This window comes from Empidonax traillii, unplaced genomic scaffold, assembly GCF_003031625.1.
Source record: "Empidonax traillii isolate 1590-97213 ecotype Southwest subspecies unplaced genomic scaffold, ASM303162v1 scaffold492:size733235, whole genome shotgun sequence".
Taxonomy (NCBI): domain Eukaryota; kingdom Metazoa; phylum Chordata; class Aves; order Passeriformes; family Tyrannidae; genus Empidonax; species Empidonax traillii.
Window position 1 is genome coordinate 547,769 of NW_020955685.1, and position 15,378 is coordinate 563,146.

The 15,378-nt window shown below is 56.0% G+C and overlaps 2 protein-coding genes across 3 annotated transcripts; both read right to left on the reverse strand.

Annotated features, from left to right (window-relative positions):
• Window positions 1–1,478: 1,478 nt before the first annotated feature.
• On the reverse strand, window positions 1,479–7,664 carry LOC114063790 (E3 ubiquitin-protein ligase TRIM39-like). Of its 2 annotated transcripts, none has more exons than XM_027896318.1 (6): window positions 7,053–7,664; window positions 6,249–6,344; window positions 4,189–4,416; window positions 4,047–4,069; window positions 3,355–3,467; window positions 1,479–2,461 (listed from the first exon to the last, which is right to left on the reverse strand). In XM_027896318.1, the coding sequence occupies exons 1-6, from the start codon at window positions 7,488–7,490 to the stop codon at window positions 1,890–1,892; spliced, it is 1,470 nt and encodes a 489-aa protein (XP_027752119.1). In that variant the 5' UTR covers window positions 7,491–7,664; the 3' UTR covers window positions 1,479–1,889. The 2 variants fall into 2 exon arrangements, with proteins under 2 accessions (XP_027752119.1, XP_027752118.1); XM_027896317.1 differs by having other exon boundaries at window positions 4,189–4,419; window positions 7,053–7,658.
• Window positions 7,665–8,144: 480 nt separating this feature from the next.
• On the reverse strand, window positions 8,145–11,943 carry LOC114063793 (C-C motif chemokine 3-like 1). Its single transcript, XM_027896321.1, has 3 exons — window positions 9,469–11,943; window positions 9,079–9,193; window positions 8,145–8,605 (listed from the first exon to the last, which is right to left on the reverse strand). Exons 1-3 carry the CDS (start codon window positions 9,539–9,541, stop codon window positions 8,509–8,511), a joined length of 285 nt encoding a protein of 94 aa, XP_027752122.1. The 5' UTR covers window positions 9,542–11,943; the 3' UTR covers window positions 8,145–8,508.
• Between the last annotated feature and the right edge of the window lie 3,435 nt (window positions 11,944–15,378).

Consider the following 15,378-nt stretch of genomic DNA (forward strand, 5'->3'; position numbering starts at 1 on the left):
GCAATCAATGCATTTCCACTGAGGAGAACAGGGACAAGCTCCACTTGCCATGACTTCACCAGAAATCCTGCTTGCAAATCACTTTTAGACAGCAGGGAGCTCCCAAACCCAGACCCCAGTGCTCCTTATTTCTCTCCAGCTACCCATTGCCAACCAGCCTGGTACCACTGGTACCTGCCCTGAGCAGTTCCTTAGTTGCAGGTGATGCAGAGAGTCCACTAACTGGAAAATTTGGGGGCCGACTCAGAGCTCTCTTATGCCTTTGACCTCCACCGTCTTTCCTGGGAAGGCAGATTCATGATTTCTAGAAACACTTTGGATGCCGCATCGGGGTGAGTTCACATCCTTCCTGCTAGTTCATTTTTTCCCTGTCTTTGCAAGATCTCTGAACTGTTGCACTTCCTTCTGCTCTTTTGGAAACACTTCCCATCCCCCTGGCACTGCAGCAAGTGCCACTCGTCCGTCCCTCCCCGGGGTCAGGTTGCTCTTGCTGTCTGGACACTTTCCGTCCCGCCACCTCACCCCACCCCTGGCTCAGTGACATTTGCCCTGGTTTCTTCCCTGCACAACAGGTTTCCCTGGCTGTCCTCACCACTCCCCCCCATCTCCAACTGTCTCTGCTTCCAGCTCTCTGTCAAGGCCTCAAAGTTCATGTCCTTTCTTATCTCCTCAAATTCCATAAACTCCCTCTCCATGGAGCTGATACAAGATCATAATCTCCATGGTGTCAATGCACTGCAGATCCCACTGAGACCCATCACCTCCCTCCTTCCTGGGATGTGGTAAAGCTGGGACTGGGCTCATCTCTCTGCTCTGTGGCTTCCAAAAGAAAGACCCTGTAGCTGAAGGCAGGAGGGTGGAACTCCCCAAAACACACCAAAACTCGAACTGCTATCGCAGTCCAGCATCATTTGTCACCTGGAGATTCCTAAAGCGCCATCCAGGACATCCCAGAGAAATTCAAGAGACTCTTTACAAGAGCCTGGAGTGACAGGACAAGGGGGAATGGCTTCCCACTACCAGAGGGCAGGGTTAGATGGGATATTAGGAAGGAATTCTTCCCTGTGAGGGTGGTGGGGCCCTGGCACAGGTTGGGCAGAGAAGCTGTGGCTGCCCCATCCCTGGGAGTGTCCAAGGTCAGGTTGGATGGGGCTCTTGGAGTAACCTGGGATAGTGGAAGGTGTTCCTGCCCATGGCAGGGAGGTGGGACAGGGTCCCTTCAGGTCCCTTCCAAGCCAAACCATCCTGTGATTTGAAGATTCAATGATAAATTGTGCTGAGCTTTTCTGACCGTGTTTCACCAAATCTCATTTTATTTTACTTCAATCAGCCCAAATTTAGCAGCTTTATGATTGCTATCTGAAGGACACGATCAAGAGCCGCTCTCTGGGCTGGAGAGGAGCAGGTCCAGCAGCACCCTTTGCCCTCTGAGATGTTTTGGAGTATCAGGCATGGACGCATCACAAACCCACACCTTTAACGACACAAGGCTCCCCAGGTCAACCCTTTATTGCCTCATTCTGGTAGAATTCACCCAAAAATCAGCACTACCTGGTATAATTCACACCAAAATCAGTGGCAGGCTGGGCTCATACCCTTCTCCAGCAGCCTGTGAGATGAGCAGCAGGGCATCAGTGATCAGGGGACTCCCCTGTCCCCATCGGTGGTACAGAGGGTGACGGCACTAAGAGCCCTTCCCAGCTCTGGCATGGCACACGATGGGTGTCACACGTGGCAGGTCACGCCCACCCAGCAGCCAGGACCAGGCAGAGATCCTGCCAGGACCCTCCCCAAGGCACAGAGGTGTTTCCCTGGTGCTCCTGCTCACCAGAGGAGCTGGTTGGGCTCCCAAGTCTCTGCCCACCGGTGAGAACCCAGGGCAGCCGCTGTCACAGGATGACACACCCGCTCCCCTGCGTATCCCTGACCCAGGAGATCACCAAGGGCTCTGCGTTTCTGCCCCCTAGAAAGCCCCCCAGGAAGAAGAAAGGCCGGAGGTTGCCGGTGAGCCGGTCGGTGAAGGTGTAGATGTGGGAGCGGTCGCTGACGTTGTAGAAGGAGATTTCTCCCGCTTCGTAGTCCAGGAAGATCCCGACGCGCCGGGGCCTCACGCTCAGGGTCAGGGGGGAGATGGGAGAGGTCAGGGCCTCGTAGCTGCCCCCGTTCTGCAGCCTCAGCACCCAGTAGCCATTGTTTGGGGAGAAGAGGACGATGCCTTTGCGGCCAGCGGACTCCCGGCACAGCCCCAGCCCCCACTCGGGCTTGTCTCCCACCTGCACCTCCCAGTAGTGGCGGCCTGAGAAGAAGCTCTGAGTGCCCAACACCACGGGGGCAGTGCCAAACCTCTTGGGGTTGTCAAAGAGGGACAGGAGCAGCTTTTTGCTCCCTCGCCTCACGCTCTTGCGGTCCTCGGACACGCTGAGCTCCGGGTGCGCCGTCTCGGGGTCCAGGACCACGTCCACTGGGGAGAGAGAAGGGTGGGAGGACAGACAAAGCTTCAGGGGTCTGCAGGCACAGACACAGCATCACAGATTCATAGAATAACAGAATCAACCAGGTTGGAAAAGACCTCTGAGACCATCAAGTCCAACCCGTGGCCCAACACCACCTTGTCACCCAGACCATGGCACTGAGACTATCCAGTCTCTTGTTAAACACCTCCAGGGATGGTGACTCCACCACCTCCCTGGGCAGCCCATTCCAAGGTCTGATCACTCTCTCTGGAAAGAACTTCTTCCTGATGTCCAACCTAAACCTTCCGTGGCACAGCTTAAGACCGAGCCCTCTTGTCCTGCTGCTGGTTGTCTATGACCTGGATGAGGTTCTGGCAACCAGTTCCAGGTGTCCCTGTTTGAGCAGGGGGTTTGGACATGATGATCTCTGCAGGTCCCCTCCAACCTCAGCTATTCTGTGTTTCTGTGAGTGCTGGGTTCCCCCAGACCTTCCAGCCTCCCACGCTTGTTTGCTCGTGCCTGTGGTTTTGCTCAGCCCCTGGCAGTGGGGAAGTGCAATGTAGAAAATTGAGATAACCATAAACCACATCAAGGTGTTTGGTATCTGCTGCAGAGCAGGGGCAGAACGAGGGTGGCCGTGAAGCTTCAGGGAGAGCTGACACTAAAAGCAAGAGTTCAGGGTGCCTCAAACCCATGAGTGACCTCCAAGCCTTCAGGATCCACTCACAACCCACCCAAGCCTACAGCAAGGAAGGTTTCCCCACCACGAAACCATCCTGAACTCATCAGTGAACTGGGACCACCTGGACAAAGCTCGTTGGAAGAACCTCTTGGTCCCCTGGGGTATGGGGGCAAGCAGAAGCCAAATGTGCCAGGAGCTGGCACAAAAGCAGCCCCTCACCTTTGAACTTCTTCAGCATGTCCCTCATGCCCAGGCAGCGCTCGGGAATGCTGTAGTTTTCCTTCAGGGTCACTGGCACAGCCCTGGGGGAATGGAACTTCACCTCCTCACACCTGAGAAGACAAGAATGCCCACGGGCTGCACCCAGAGCCCACAGCACAGCCCCTCTCCTGGTGGGAGTGGCATCAATGCCCTTCTGTTGGAGCTTCCCTGGAGCTCTGTGGCTGGGAGGAGCACTAGGGGTAACCATATCAGCAATCCTGATGGGATTGGAGCTCAATGATCCAGGGAGCAGCAGTGCCGGTACCAGGGAAGGAAGGAGCAAGGCCATGGGGCAGCACATCCCTTAGGAAGGGACACACCTCACGTGTCACAAGCCAGGCAAGACCTTGGCTCTGAGCCCCTGGAAAAAGAGGATGGAACCTCTGAGGGATTGTCTCAGTCCCTCCCGTGTCTACCCCAGGAGGACCAAACCAGATGCCTGGCAGGGAGGACAAGGTGGCTGGTGTGGAGACACAAACATCTCCTTCAGAACCTGGAGAGGCCAGGACAGTAGGAGGAACAATCATGGTCCCTACTAGGAGTAATCCTGGGTACCCACCAGGAACAAACATGGATATCTACCAGGAGCAATCGTGGTACCTTACCAGGAATAATCATGGTACCTACCAAGAATGAGCCCAGGTACCCACCTGCTCAGGATGCTTTTCATATCCTAGGAGGAGAAGACAAAAGCCATTCTGGGTGTGTGGCTCAGCCCCTCGTGCCCACCAGCCAACCCCAGGTGGCAAAGGCCCCAGGGCTGAGGCAGTGGGGCTGGTGGCACGGCCTGACCTTGAGCAGCCCGTCAGCCGGCTGCTGGCTCTTCTCCTTTATCTCCAGGATCAGGTCCTCCAGCAAGCACTTCTCCTCCACCAGCCTGGCCAGGTTTTCATTGATCAGCAGCAGAATCTGCTTCTCCTCCTCCTCCAGCTTCTGCAGCAGCAGCTTCTCCTCATCAGCCAGCAGCCGATGCAGCTTCCCAAACTCGCTCACGATCCTCTCTCGCTTTTTCTTCACCATCTCCTTACAAGAAGACACGTGAGGTGAAGAGAGACAATATTAGCCAAGAAAATGAGATGGAGCTGGGAAAGGCCCTGGGAAAACACCGCATTTTTGAGGCAAGTGCATGAATTTTAAAAAGCAGCCAGAGGCAAACTGTGCTTCCACCTCATCAGAACTCCCGCTCCACATGCTGGGTTTACCAACAGCAGGATTTGGCTGCAGGGCATTTCTGCTCAGCTGGACCCCAGATGTCTGGGGGGGCTGTTGGGCTGCAAGGAGGTGCCTCCAGGTGTGACAGCAGGTATTTATTGGGTACAGCTGGAGGAACAACTTGAACCTCCAGCCAAATCCAGACTAATCCACTGCTTGGGCAGCTGGAAAAACCCACAGCAAAGGGAAAGAGCTGGAAGAATCCTAGAATCACAGAATGATTTGGCTTGGAAGGGACCTTAAAATCCTTCTACTTCCACCCCCTGCCATGGGCAGGGACACCTTCCACTAGCCCAGGTTGCTCCAAGCCCCGTCCAACCTGGCCTAGAACACTTCCAGGGATGGGGCAGCCACAGCTTCTCTGGGCAACCTGTACCAGCGCCTCTCCACCCTCCCAGCCAGGAATTTCTTCCCAATATCCAATCTAAATCTCTCCTCATTTAGTTTTAAACGTTATCCTGTCACTATCTGTCCATGTAAAGAAGCTTCAGGGCTGAGAAGGGATGAAAAAGGGTACCCAGGGAGGGCTCTCCAGGTGTCTCACTGCAGGGTGAGAGGCCAGCAACAGGAAGGGTCTGCCAGTGCTTTAGTTTTCCTCCTCATTCCTATAAATTGGCACTTTCCTGGAACCCTGGAGCAGCAGGAAAACACCCCACAGTAGCTTGAGTGAGGAAACCTCAGGATGCAGAAGACAAAGGAAACTAAATTCCATTTACTTTTCCACCCAAGCACATGATTCCTTGGCCCTGAGTCCTGGAGGCTTGATGAGCCAGGACAGCCACAGCCACTTCCCCCAGCACTCACAAGGGACTTTTTTCTCCTTTTACTATAAAAGCATGACCAGAGGGAGCTGGAGGCAGCTGAGCTGCAGCTGAGCAGTGACTCAGGATCCCACAGTGGGGGGACAGTGACACAGCCCTCGCAATCTCCATCCCCAGCCCCAACAGGGACAGTGGGCTCACAGAGGCATCCCAAAATCCCAGCACCCCTTGGCTGGGCTGCCCAGACAAGCGAACTGAGTAATCAACCAGGGGAGTGTGGAGAATCCTGTTTTCCCTGCCAGAGCTGATTAATCATCAGCTCAGATTCAGGGCTGGATAACTCGGGCCGGCAGTTTCATTTCCTTTTCTGCAGTTACTTTTGCTTTCCATCTTTCACCCTGAGGGACGTGAAACGCAGCTGTTTGCTGGTGTCTGCTCTTCCCAGAACCATCTGGAGTTGGGCAGAGGTGCAGTGATTGAGCTTTTTCTTCTTTTCTTAATGAAAGCACTCGTGGTTCCTGTTGCCGTGGAGCAGAGCTCACCACACGGCTCACACCTGGCTTGGAACTCAAGCACGTGTTGTAAAACAAAAGGCAATAAAAAACACCCTGTGTCTGTTTGTTCAACCGGCACAAAGCCCTCGTGATTCCAGGGGAACTGGAGTGCTGATGCTTCCAAACCTTTTCACAGAGCCACACACGGGTCTGAGCCTGGTTTCCAGCACAGCTCCTACATCTGCCAGCAGGACAGGGGGACACGTCCCATGCTGGAGATTATAAGGAATCCATGTCCCCAGACAAGACCCTTCAGGATGTTTTTTTTTTTTTAACTGCTGATATCTCTGAAGCTCATTCTTTAAGAATTAAGCCAGGCACCTGCCTTGCACTCCTGGGTTTTCATCCTCTCTGATGACTCACGCTTCTTCACCTCCTCCGCTTCCTTCAGAAGGTTCTCCAGGGATTTCTGGAGTTTGACCTGAAAAGAGGGAACACGGGCTGAGCTCACCCCAGCAGCTCCCCCTGAGCAGGGGAGGTTGGCTGGGTCCCCTCTGCCCGGGGGGGGACGGTGACCCGGTGCCAGGCGGTGCCAGCCCTGGCACCCACGCCCGGCAGCTGCGCTCTTCACTCCACCTGCAGCGTTAACCCTCCCCACGCTCCTCTGCTTTCCCCCGTATTTTTTCCTCACTTTTTATGTTCTAGAGGGCACAGTGACAGCTCCCCTTCAATGCTGGGGTGGAGAGTGGCCGGTGGTGCTGCCCGCTGGGCATTTGGGGTTTTTTATGTGCTGGCACTGCTGCACCTGAGGCAAAATGTCCTCAGGGCAGCCTCTCCAGGGGGTCCTGGAGGGGCAGGGAGCCAGGCTGCCTCCTGAGCTCCATGGACAGGGTGAGCCTGAATCCTGAGCTCCATGGACAGGGTGAGCCTGGATGAGCCTGGATCCTGAGCTGGATGCACAGGGTGAGCCTGGATCCATCCACAGTTTGGGAGACAGCAGCAGATCCAGCCTTATCCCAGCAGCTGGATGGCTGCCACCACCTCTGCCACCCCCTCCTCTCTTTCCCAGCAGTACCACCAGGGCTGTTGGGAGAGGGCTGGTGGGATGTGACCCCCCCCGGTGCTGCCATGCCCAGGGTGCCCCAGGGGGGCAGGACAGGCCCCCCCCCGGTACCCCCACCCGCCATACCTTGTACACCTGCGCCGCCTCCTCGATGGGGTACACGGTGTGTGGCCGGTGCAGCAGGGACTCCCGGCACACCACGCAGATGGGCTCCTCGTCCTCCTCGCAGAACAGCTTGAGGCGCTCGTCGTGCTGTGGGCACAGGGGCCCACCCGGGTCGGGTTCGGCGCCCAGGCCACCCCGCAGGCCGAGCTGGCGGATGCCCTCCACGATGTTGGCCAGCTGGCGGTTGGGGCGGAAGCCGCTGCGGTGGCAGGAGGCCCTGCACTGCGGGCACGAGAAGGGCCCGTCGGCCCAGAGCCCCTTGTCCTGGCAGTGCTTGGCGATGCAGCCCCGGCAGAAGTTGTGCCCGCAGTCGATGCTGACGGGCTCGCTCATGTACTCCAGGCAGATGGGGCAGATGGCCTCCTCCTGCAGCCGCTCCAGGGCGCCTGCCAGGGCCATGGTGGCCTCGACGGGCACCTCCTTTCCTCGGTGTCACCCAGCCAGGGCCGGCTGCCCTGTGGCCTCCACAGCCCCAGGGCCAGGGAGCTCCGGCAGTGCCATGGGAGCCCGCAGGACGAGCCGGCCTTGCTGCCGTGTGGCACCGGCCACGGAGGCTCCGTGCTGGCTGTGGGAGGAGCTGGCACGGGCCGGGACAGCTGCAGCCAGCCCCGAAGGCTGGCACTGCGTCCAGCCCGGCGGGTCACAGCGAAAGGGAAAACCCTGCCAGGAGAGCAGGACAGACCGGGCAGCGCCAGAAATAACCCCTGGCCACGGACAACCAACCCCCTGTGGCTGGGGGTTTGGGGAGTCTCTGGATTTGGGGTGTCTCCGGTGTTTGCTCAGCCGAGAACCCCTTGGGACAACGGGAGCCCAGATGTCACCTGCCCACTGCCCGGAGGTGCGGGCTGGGGTCGGTGACCCCCTCGCCTCGTCACGCCAAAACATCCCCCAGGACACCCACCCACCCACCACAGGGAGCAGGAGCTTGGGAATGGGACAGGACAGGGCTCAGGCACAGCCTGGCAGGAGGCAGGAGGGACAGGCAGGATGCTCAGAGGGGCTGAGGAGCCTGCAGGAGCCTGGCAGGAGGCAGGAGGGACAGGCAGGATGCTCGGAGGGGCTGAGGGACAGCCAGGTACCACCCACGGACCCCGAGTGACAGCCTGGACCCGGTCACTGCTGCCCTCCGCAGTATCCGTGGAGCATCCCAAGAACGAGTGGGACAAGCTGCAGGTTTTGATCCTTTTTATTATGCAAAAATAACTTCGACTCCATCAGTGCAAACGAGAATGAAAAGTTTCACTGAAAATGCCAAATAAATTAAGATTGCCTTTGCAGAAACTTAAATAAGAGAGCTAAACACTGTGTTAAATAATCTGCCAAACTCCCAGGCAATGAGAAAGCAGGGATTTGTCTCGGAGGTGCCCATGAGTGCAGGTGCTTTCTGAGGTAATGCTTGGAGGGAGCAGGGCTTTGCTCATCCACTGGCTTTCTTGTCTAATTGAATCACCATGTCCTGGACCCACTTCTCATCAAGACTGGCACAGACCAGCCTGCCCCTGATGGTGGTGAATCTGGAGAAGGAAATTCAGTGAGTAGAGGAGAGGGAGAGGGGAAAGGGAAAGGGAGAGGGAGAGGAGAGTGGGACCATCTGCTCCTTGCCAGCAGTGAACCTCATGAGAGCAGACACCTCCACAGCTGCAGAACAGCCCCAGGGAAATGGGGTGGGGGGTGGCTCAATATCATTACAGGTGTCTGCCACTTAAGCCACTTTGTCCCCAGCATCCTGCCTGGGGACACAATCCTGCCTGGGTCCCACTATCTGTGGATGAGGGGGGGTGACCAGCAAAAGCTCCTTTGGCTCAGATCTCATTAAGACATCCATAAATTGGGTGCCTGGGATGTGGGATTGTCCTCTGAGCTGTTCTCCTCACATGGGAGAGCCCTGCCTGGTGCTTCTCCTTGCCAGAATGAGGTGTGATGTGGGGCCCCCTGGCACTGCCAGGATGAGCAGGGTCCTCAGGAGCAGGGCAGGAGATCTACTCACATCACAGCTGGCTGGGAGCAGTAGCTGCTTGTGCGCTCATAGCTCCTCACAAGTCTCAAGGGCAGCGGTCCGGTGACGAACTTAGGGCAGCAGGGACCAAAATGGTTGAGAGAAGCTGGAAGAGAAGTGAACTTTCCTGATTACACCAGACCAGGAAAAGTGCCAGTGGGGAGAAGTGGGGTCAGAGGATTAGAAGATCCCCACTGGAGGAAGTGCTGTTCCCACAGTGGGCTCCCACCACAGCCACCCTCCCCTCAAGGACTCAAGGCAAGACCTGTCTCTCCTTTCCCACAGCAGGTGCTGGGAAGGGAGAGCTGCCAAGCATTGCTAGACCTTGTAGAGCAGAATGAAAATGGAGAGAGCTCCTCAGAGAGGAGAGCTTGGACTCACGTGGAGAAGAGGAGACCTGGTAGCAGAGGACAGACACAAACAGTACAGCAAGGGCTGCTGTGAAGGTCTTCATGGTCCTGTTGGGTGGAGATGAGCTGTAGGAGTCAGGCTGCACTGGTGCAGGGTGCCCCTGGCTGTGTCTGGTGTGGCAGCCCTGGGTTCAGCCCTCTTTATAGAGCGAGACAGTGACCAAAAATGGAAATGTGATGGAAACACTGGTGAAAGCCATGACATAATGGGAGACATGCCGTGTCAAGGCCACCCCATGGGCCTGGGGAGGAACTGTCCAGAACCCCAGCGAGAGCAGTGCCCATCAATGGTACGATACCATGAAAGGAAAGAGAACAGGATATGACCTATCATTTCCTATCCCCTGACTAGAGAACTTTGTAGACAACCCAGAATTGGTGATTCAGAAGATCAGTAGATGGATCTCTTCCCCAGAAGCCGCAGCAGTAGACGCAGAGTGGCCGTGGTTGCCACACACTCATGTTTCCCAGAACATCTGCATCACAGGCAGTTCACAGACATTTCACCTCTGCCACAGCAACTGGAGCAAGGAAAGTTCCTGAGCCAGGCTGACCAGGCAGTGCCCACCACAGCCCTGCTGGGCCCCACTTGTACCACTGCCCCGAGGCAACGGGGGCTTCCTCAATGGGGCCCTGAAGGTCATCAGTGCATAAATGTGCAGAGAAGAAGGTGGAGTGTGGTGCCTTCCCAGATCTGGGCTCCTATTCTGCCCTTGGCCATCCCCTGCAGCAAGTCCTCAGGGAGCTGGTTCTGTTGCTACATCACCAGTGACAGCTAAAATAGTGCTCAGTTCTCCCTGAGCACAGGATTCAGCCATTGATCCTCCCAGAGAGCTTCAGGAGCTCATGAGAACGTTGGCACAGCAGAGTTGGCTCAGGTGATCATTTGGTTCCAGCACTGACCGCCTCCTGACACTGCTCTGTCATTGTCCCACCAGCCACAAACACACAGAGAGGAGAATGGCTGGTTTAGCCCACGTTGTTTGGGCCAGGAATGGTGTCACTGCACTGGCAGAAAAACTCCTGCTGGAAATGCTCCATCCCTGCAGGAGGGCTCTGCAGGCTCCCAGGAAAAGCCTCAGGAGAGTGGAGGAGGAGTGAGGTCTCTATGGTGCTAATGAACATGTCCAGGTGCTGGACAACCACAGCACAACGAGAAAGCCACGAGAACAGACTGCCTTTCCTGATGGTCCAGTGACAAAAGGGGTCCTGTCTCTCTGCGGAGGAGGACAATCACAAAATAGAACCCCCTGCCCAAAGTGGAGGCCTTGCAGGAACCCAGAGGAGGAACTCAAAGGGAAATTAAGCTCCCATCCATCCCCATTCCCAATCCAGCCATGCCACAGCTCCAGCCCAGCCATGAGGGTTCCCCTCACTGTTACCAGACTCCCCCTGCTCTGGGAGCTCCTGGCACCCTCTTTCCCCCCATTGCTGCTCAGGGATGCTGGGGAAGGTGTGGATGAAACTCCTGGTCCCCTGTCCACAGGGGACAGCTGATGACAGGAGACAGGAGAGGTGACAACAAGGTCACACACCTCGGCTGACAGCCCTGCCTGAGGGTACAGGGGGTAGGTTGAGCCTGGAGGTGCTTGAAAAAGGCTTGGAGACAGATCTGACTGACTGGGAGACTGGGAAACACTCAGAGAGGTGAGACTGAAATCGGGGTGAGATGAGGAGAGGATCGTGATGACCTGCTGACCCAGGGACCGCCAACATCCACCCCTCCCACCCCCTGCTCCTTCCAGCACACTCAGACCCAAACTTCCACACGTCCCCTGTTCAGACCAGCCTTCCACTCCTCTGACACATCTCCACACAGGGACTAGAATAAAACTGAGAGGAGGAGAACAGGCTGGGGAATGAGCTGGAGCCTCCTCGCTGATGGCTCACACCAACACAGCCCAGCTCAGAGCTGCTTTTAGCTGAGTGTTCTGGATGTTCTTGCAACATTCAGGTTTGATCAAAATGTCAAGATTTGGTTTGAAAAGTCAGTATTTTCTACCAGGAATACAAACGTGCCTCAACGTTGTCAATGAATTCTCCCTCCTTTCAGACATATCGTGTTTCCTGCTTCCATTCATCCAAAAGGAATTCTTGGAGGTTTTGACACCTCTGCTATTCCCCTTATTCACTCTTTTCCTCGACTCTATTCCTTCCTTGAATATTCTGCATTTCAGTCTTGGCTGCTCCTTCCTGCCAAGACAAATAATGCAAATCTCTAAATATTTTGATTTCTAAAACCTCCTCCACATCATACATCCTAAAGAGTGGCTATTTATGGAGGCTGTGAAACCTCTGCCTTATGGTGTGTTTCTTCTATTGATAGAAACCACACATGGTATCTTTGGATCCCTCACCAGGACACTTGTGGGATGCAGGAGGAAGCCTCTGCCCAGCCCTGAAGGCAGCAGGCTTCACCACACCACCTCTGACCACTAACGTGGGAAAACTGGATTTAACAGGGAGCAGAACTGAGGCTTTCCACATGGCAGTTGAAGTCTGCAAGATGATAAGTGGCCCAGAAAGAGGGGCAAAGCAAATAGGCCCTGTTTCTCCTCAGCAGGAACCATGGACCATCCAATGGAGCTGGCAAGAGCCGGGTTCGAAGGGAACAGAAGGCAGCTCTTCCCACCAGGAGCTCCCTGCCAAGGAACATGGTGATCTCAAGGAAATTTCCAAGTGGCTGAGTCAGGGCTTGGATTTCAGAGGGAGAAGCTCAAGACAATTTGGAAAATGGTTGGGGGCTGGGAGTGCATTCCAGAGGGGGAGCACAAATATTGGCCTTTCTCTTCCAGGTCTCTGCCGTGGCCACATCTGGAGATATTCAGGTTGGGCTAGATGGACCCTTAGTCTACATCCTCTAGGACTGTTCATCTGATTCCCCAGGACAGTTGGTCCTACAGGACCCTCAGGGCTACACAGCAGCTTGTGAAATCCCACTGAAATCCCTGGACTGAAATTTATACATCAGGATGTGCCTCCAGATTAATATTTTCGGTAAATATCAGCACAAAGATACCAACAGTTTCTAAGCCCACAGCGAGGCACAAATACACTGCTGCAGTTCCTGCAATCTTCCAAGACCAATTTGGGGCACCTAGAAAAGCCTCACTACAGGACCAAGAGGAGCAGGAGATTGCCAGGTGGCCCTTCCCAGGACAGACACAGCCTGTCCCAAATTCCAGCCAAATGATGCCTTTGTTTCCCCCAAAACCCCCTGTGCACCGAGCACCCACCGGCCAGCAGCTGAGCAGGGCCTGCCCAGCAGCTCCAGCACAGCGTGGCTGCTTTATCTACAGCAGATGAGGTTCAGAGGAACGAAGATAAAAGTATTTGGTGTCGGGTTTGAGAGAGGCAGGACCTGAGGCTGCCACGGGGAGCGTTGCTCTTGCACACTCTGCCTCCTGTTGTCACCAGCTGGAGGTACAGGGGACTGCAAATCAGGACTTGCAGGAAATCTCAAAAATAGTGTTCCACTAGAGCATTGGTGGATGTGGGGTCATGGAAATTATGGAGTCACAGAATCATTAAGGTTGGAAGAGACCTCCAGCATCATCCAGACCATCCAGCACTGCCGAGGCCACCACTAACCATGTCCCTGAGCATCACATCTGTATTTCTGTTAAAATACCCCCCCCCCCCCGGGATAGTGACTCCACCACTGTCCTGGGCAGCTGTGCTAGGGCTTGGCCACTCCTTTAGTGGAGAAATGTTCCCCAGTATCCAACCTGAACCTCCCCTGGCACAACTCAAGGCTGTTTCCCAACCCTCATCTCAGCACGACCTCCTTCAGGGAGCTGTGGGGAGCAAGAAGGTTTCCCATATCACAAAAGGAAGACAAGGATCGAGTGGCTCTGCAGATCCACAGCCCCTGCCCCGTGCACTCCCCACGCTGCCCCAGGGGGAGCACAGGGCTCCCACACCCAACCCTGCACACCCCAAATCCCACACAGGAACCCTTTCCTCGGTAATCCTGCTCTGGCAGCCCAAGCTGTCTCACAGCAGAGAAGTAAAGGAAGAACTGGGAAGAATTTCCTCACAGAAAGGGTGATTAGACATTGGAAGAGGATGCCCAGGGGGGTGGTGGAGTCCCCATCCCTGGAGGTGGCACTCAGGGCTCTGGTCTAGTTGATAGAGTGATGATGGGTCAGAGGTTGGACTCTGGATGATCTCAGAGGTGTTCTCCAACCTCAGCGATTCTGTGAAAGCAAGTTTGCCTTGGGAGAGACCTGGGCTCCGTGGGATGCTCCAGCTGGACCTGCTGCCTGTGCCAAGGGGAAGCTGTCCAGCAGATGGCAAGCACTTCCCACCTCCAGGTCCTGCTCCCAAGCTGGATTCTCACCTGCAGCCACCCCTGCAGCCCGAGGTCCCTGGGGGGGTTCAGGTCTTCTCCTGCAGATCCAGCTAGAAATCTGCTCAGCTTTGCTTTTGAATTCTTGAACAGGCAGAGGCAGCTGCTGAGGCTGCAGGGCAGAAAACACGTCAAGTGATGCTTTGGGGTTACACCTGGGCAAGCAGGACACCTCGCCAGGACAGAGCGGAGAGCCCCATGGACAGCAGTCCTCTCCAAGACGCTCTCCCATCCCAGGTTGCTCTGCCTCCAATGCTCTCCCAGGTTCTGCTCCAGGACTGTCCCTGCCCCATGTAGCAGCCCAGGGGCTCTTTGGCAGCACAAGCAGCCAAAAAACTCAGCAGCAGCATCTGGTTTGCCCAAAACATTCAAAAACTGGGATCAAAGATGAACACCCCCCGACATCTCTTCCTCCTGGCACACTCTTTGCTCCTCAGGGACCCTCCTGCCAGGTCTGGACCACCACCCTGCCACCAACCTGCCCTCCAGGTGGGCACTTGGGCTCAGAAGGTGTTTTTATCCCGGGGTCTGAGCAAATCACCCCATCCCCAGGGCAGGGCTGTGTTTGGGGCTCAGGATTGGGTTTGTGGAAGGTTTGTCACAGCCATTGCCCTCCCCGAGGGGCTTTCCAGATGTGCCCCCCCCCCCCAAGGATGGCTCATCTGCTGGGATGGGATCAGGACACTGTGATTTGGGGTGTCCAAAGGGGCTGCTGAAGGGATTTGGGATCCATATTTGCAGGGGATCCCTTTTTCCCCACCTCTGGAGGGGGAAAGGAGCAGGATCTTAGCTCAGAGCCCTGCGTCCTGGCACAGCCAGCGGGATAACAGAGGGAGGACTGTGGGACTCTCTGTGTCTCTGTTTTCCTGCTGGAACAAGGGGGGGTCTGTGCTCTCCCTGAGGTCAGGCCAGTCCCAGCAGCACCCTGGGACTCTCCCAGCTCTGGCTGGGGAGGGGGTTGGAAAAGGAACCTTTAGCTCCCAGCCCTTGGGAAAAATGCATCCCTGAGCTGTGGGCAGGGCCCACAGCCACTGCAGTCCCTTCTGGCCCCTCTCCTGCCACTTCTCCTTCCCTTTGGCTTCCCTCAGGTCCCTTCTGAGGCTGTCCTGGTGGAGCAGGAGCCTTGTGGCATGGAGGATGAGCTCCAGTGCCTCCTGCCCAGCCTGAGGCAGCACCTGAGGGGTTCACACTCTGCAGAGCTCTTGGCTGCCCAGTGTGTGCTCTCCATGTCCAGACCCGTGGTCTCCATCCTGCACAGGATACTCAGGTGAGACATTGGGTTTGGAAGCTCCCAAACCCAAGCCAGGCCCTCCTGTCTCAGGAATGTGACAGTGGGTGGCACTGGGGAAGACAATGTGCCCATACAGGCCAGACACCCCCATGAGGGGCTCTGCCATCACCCTCCAGTTCAGCCTCCTGGGCAGGAGTGAGGACAGAGCACCAGAGCAGGTGAACCCCAGCCCAAAAATGACCTGCTTGTGGAGGAGAAGAGCAGAGCCCATCCCACCTTCACCCTGCTCACTTCCAGCC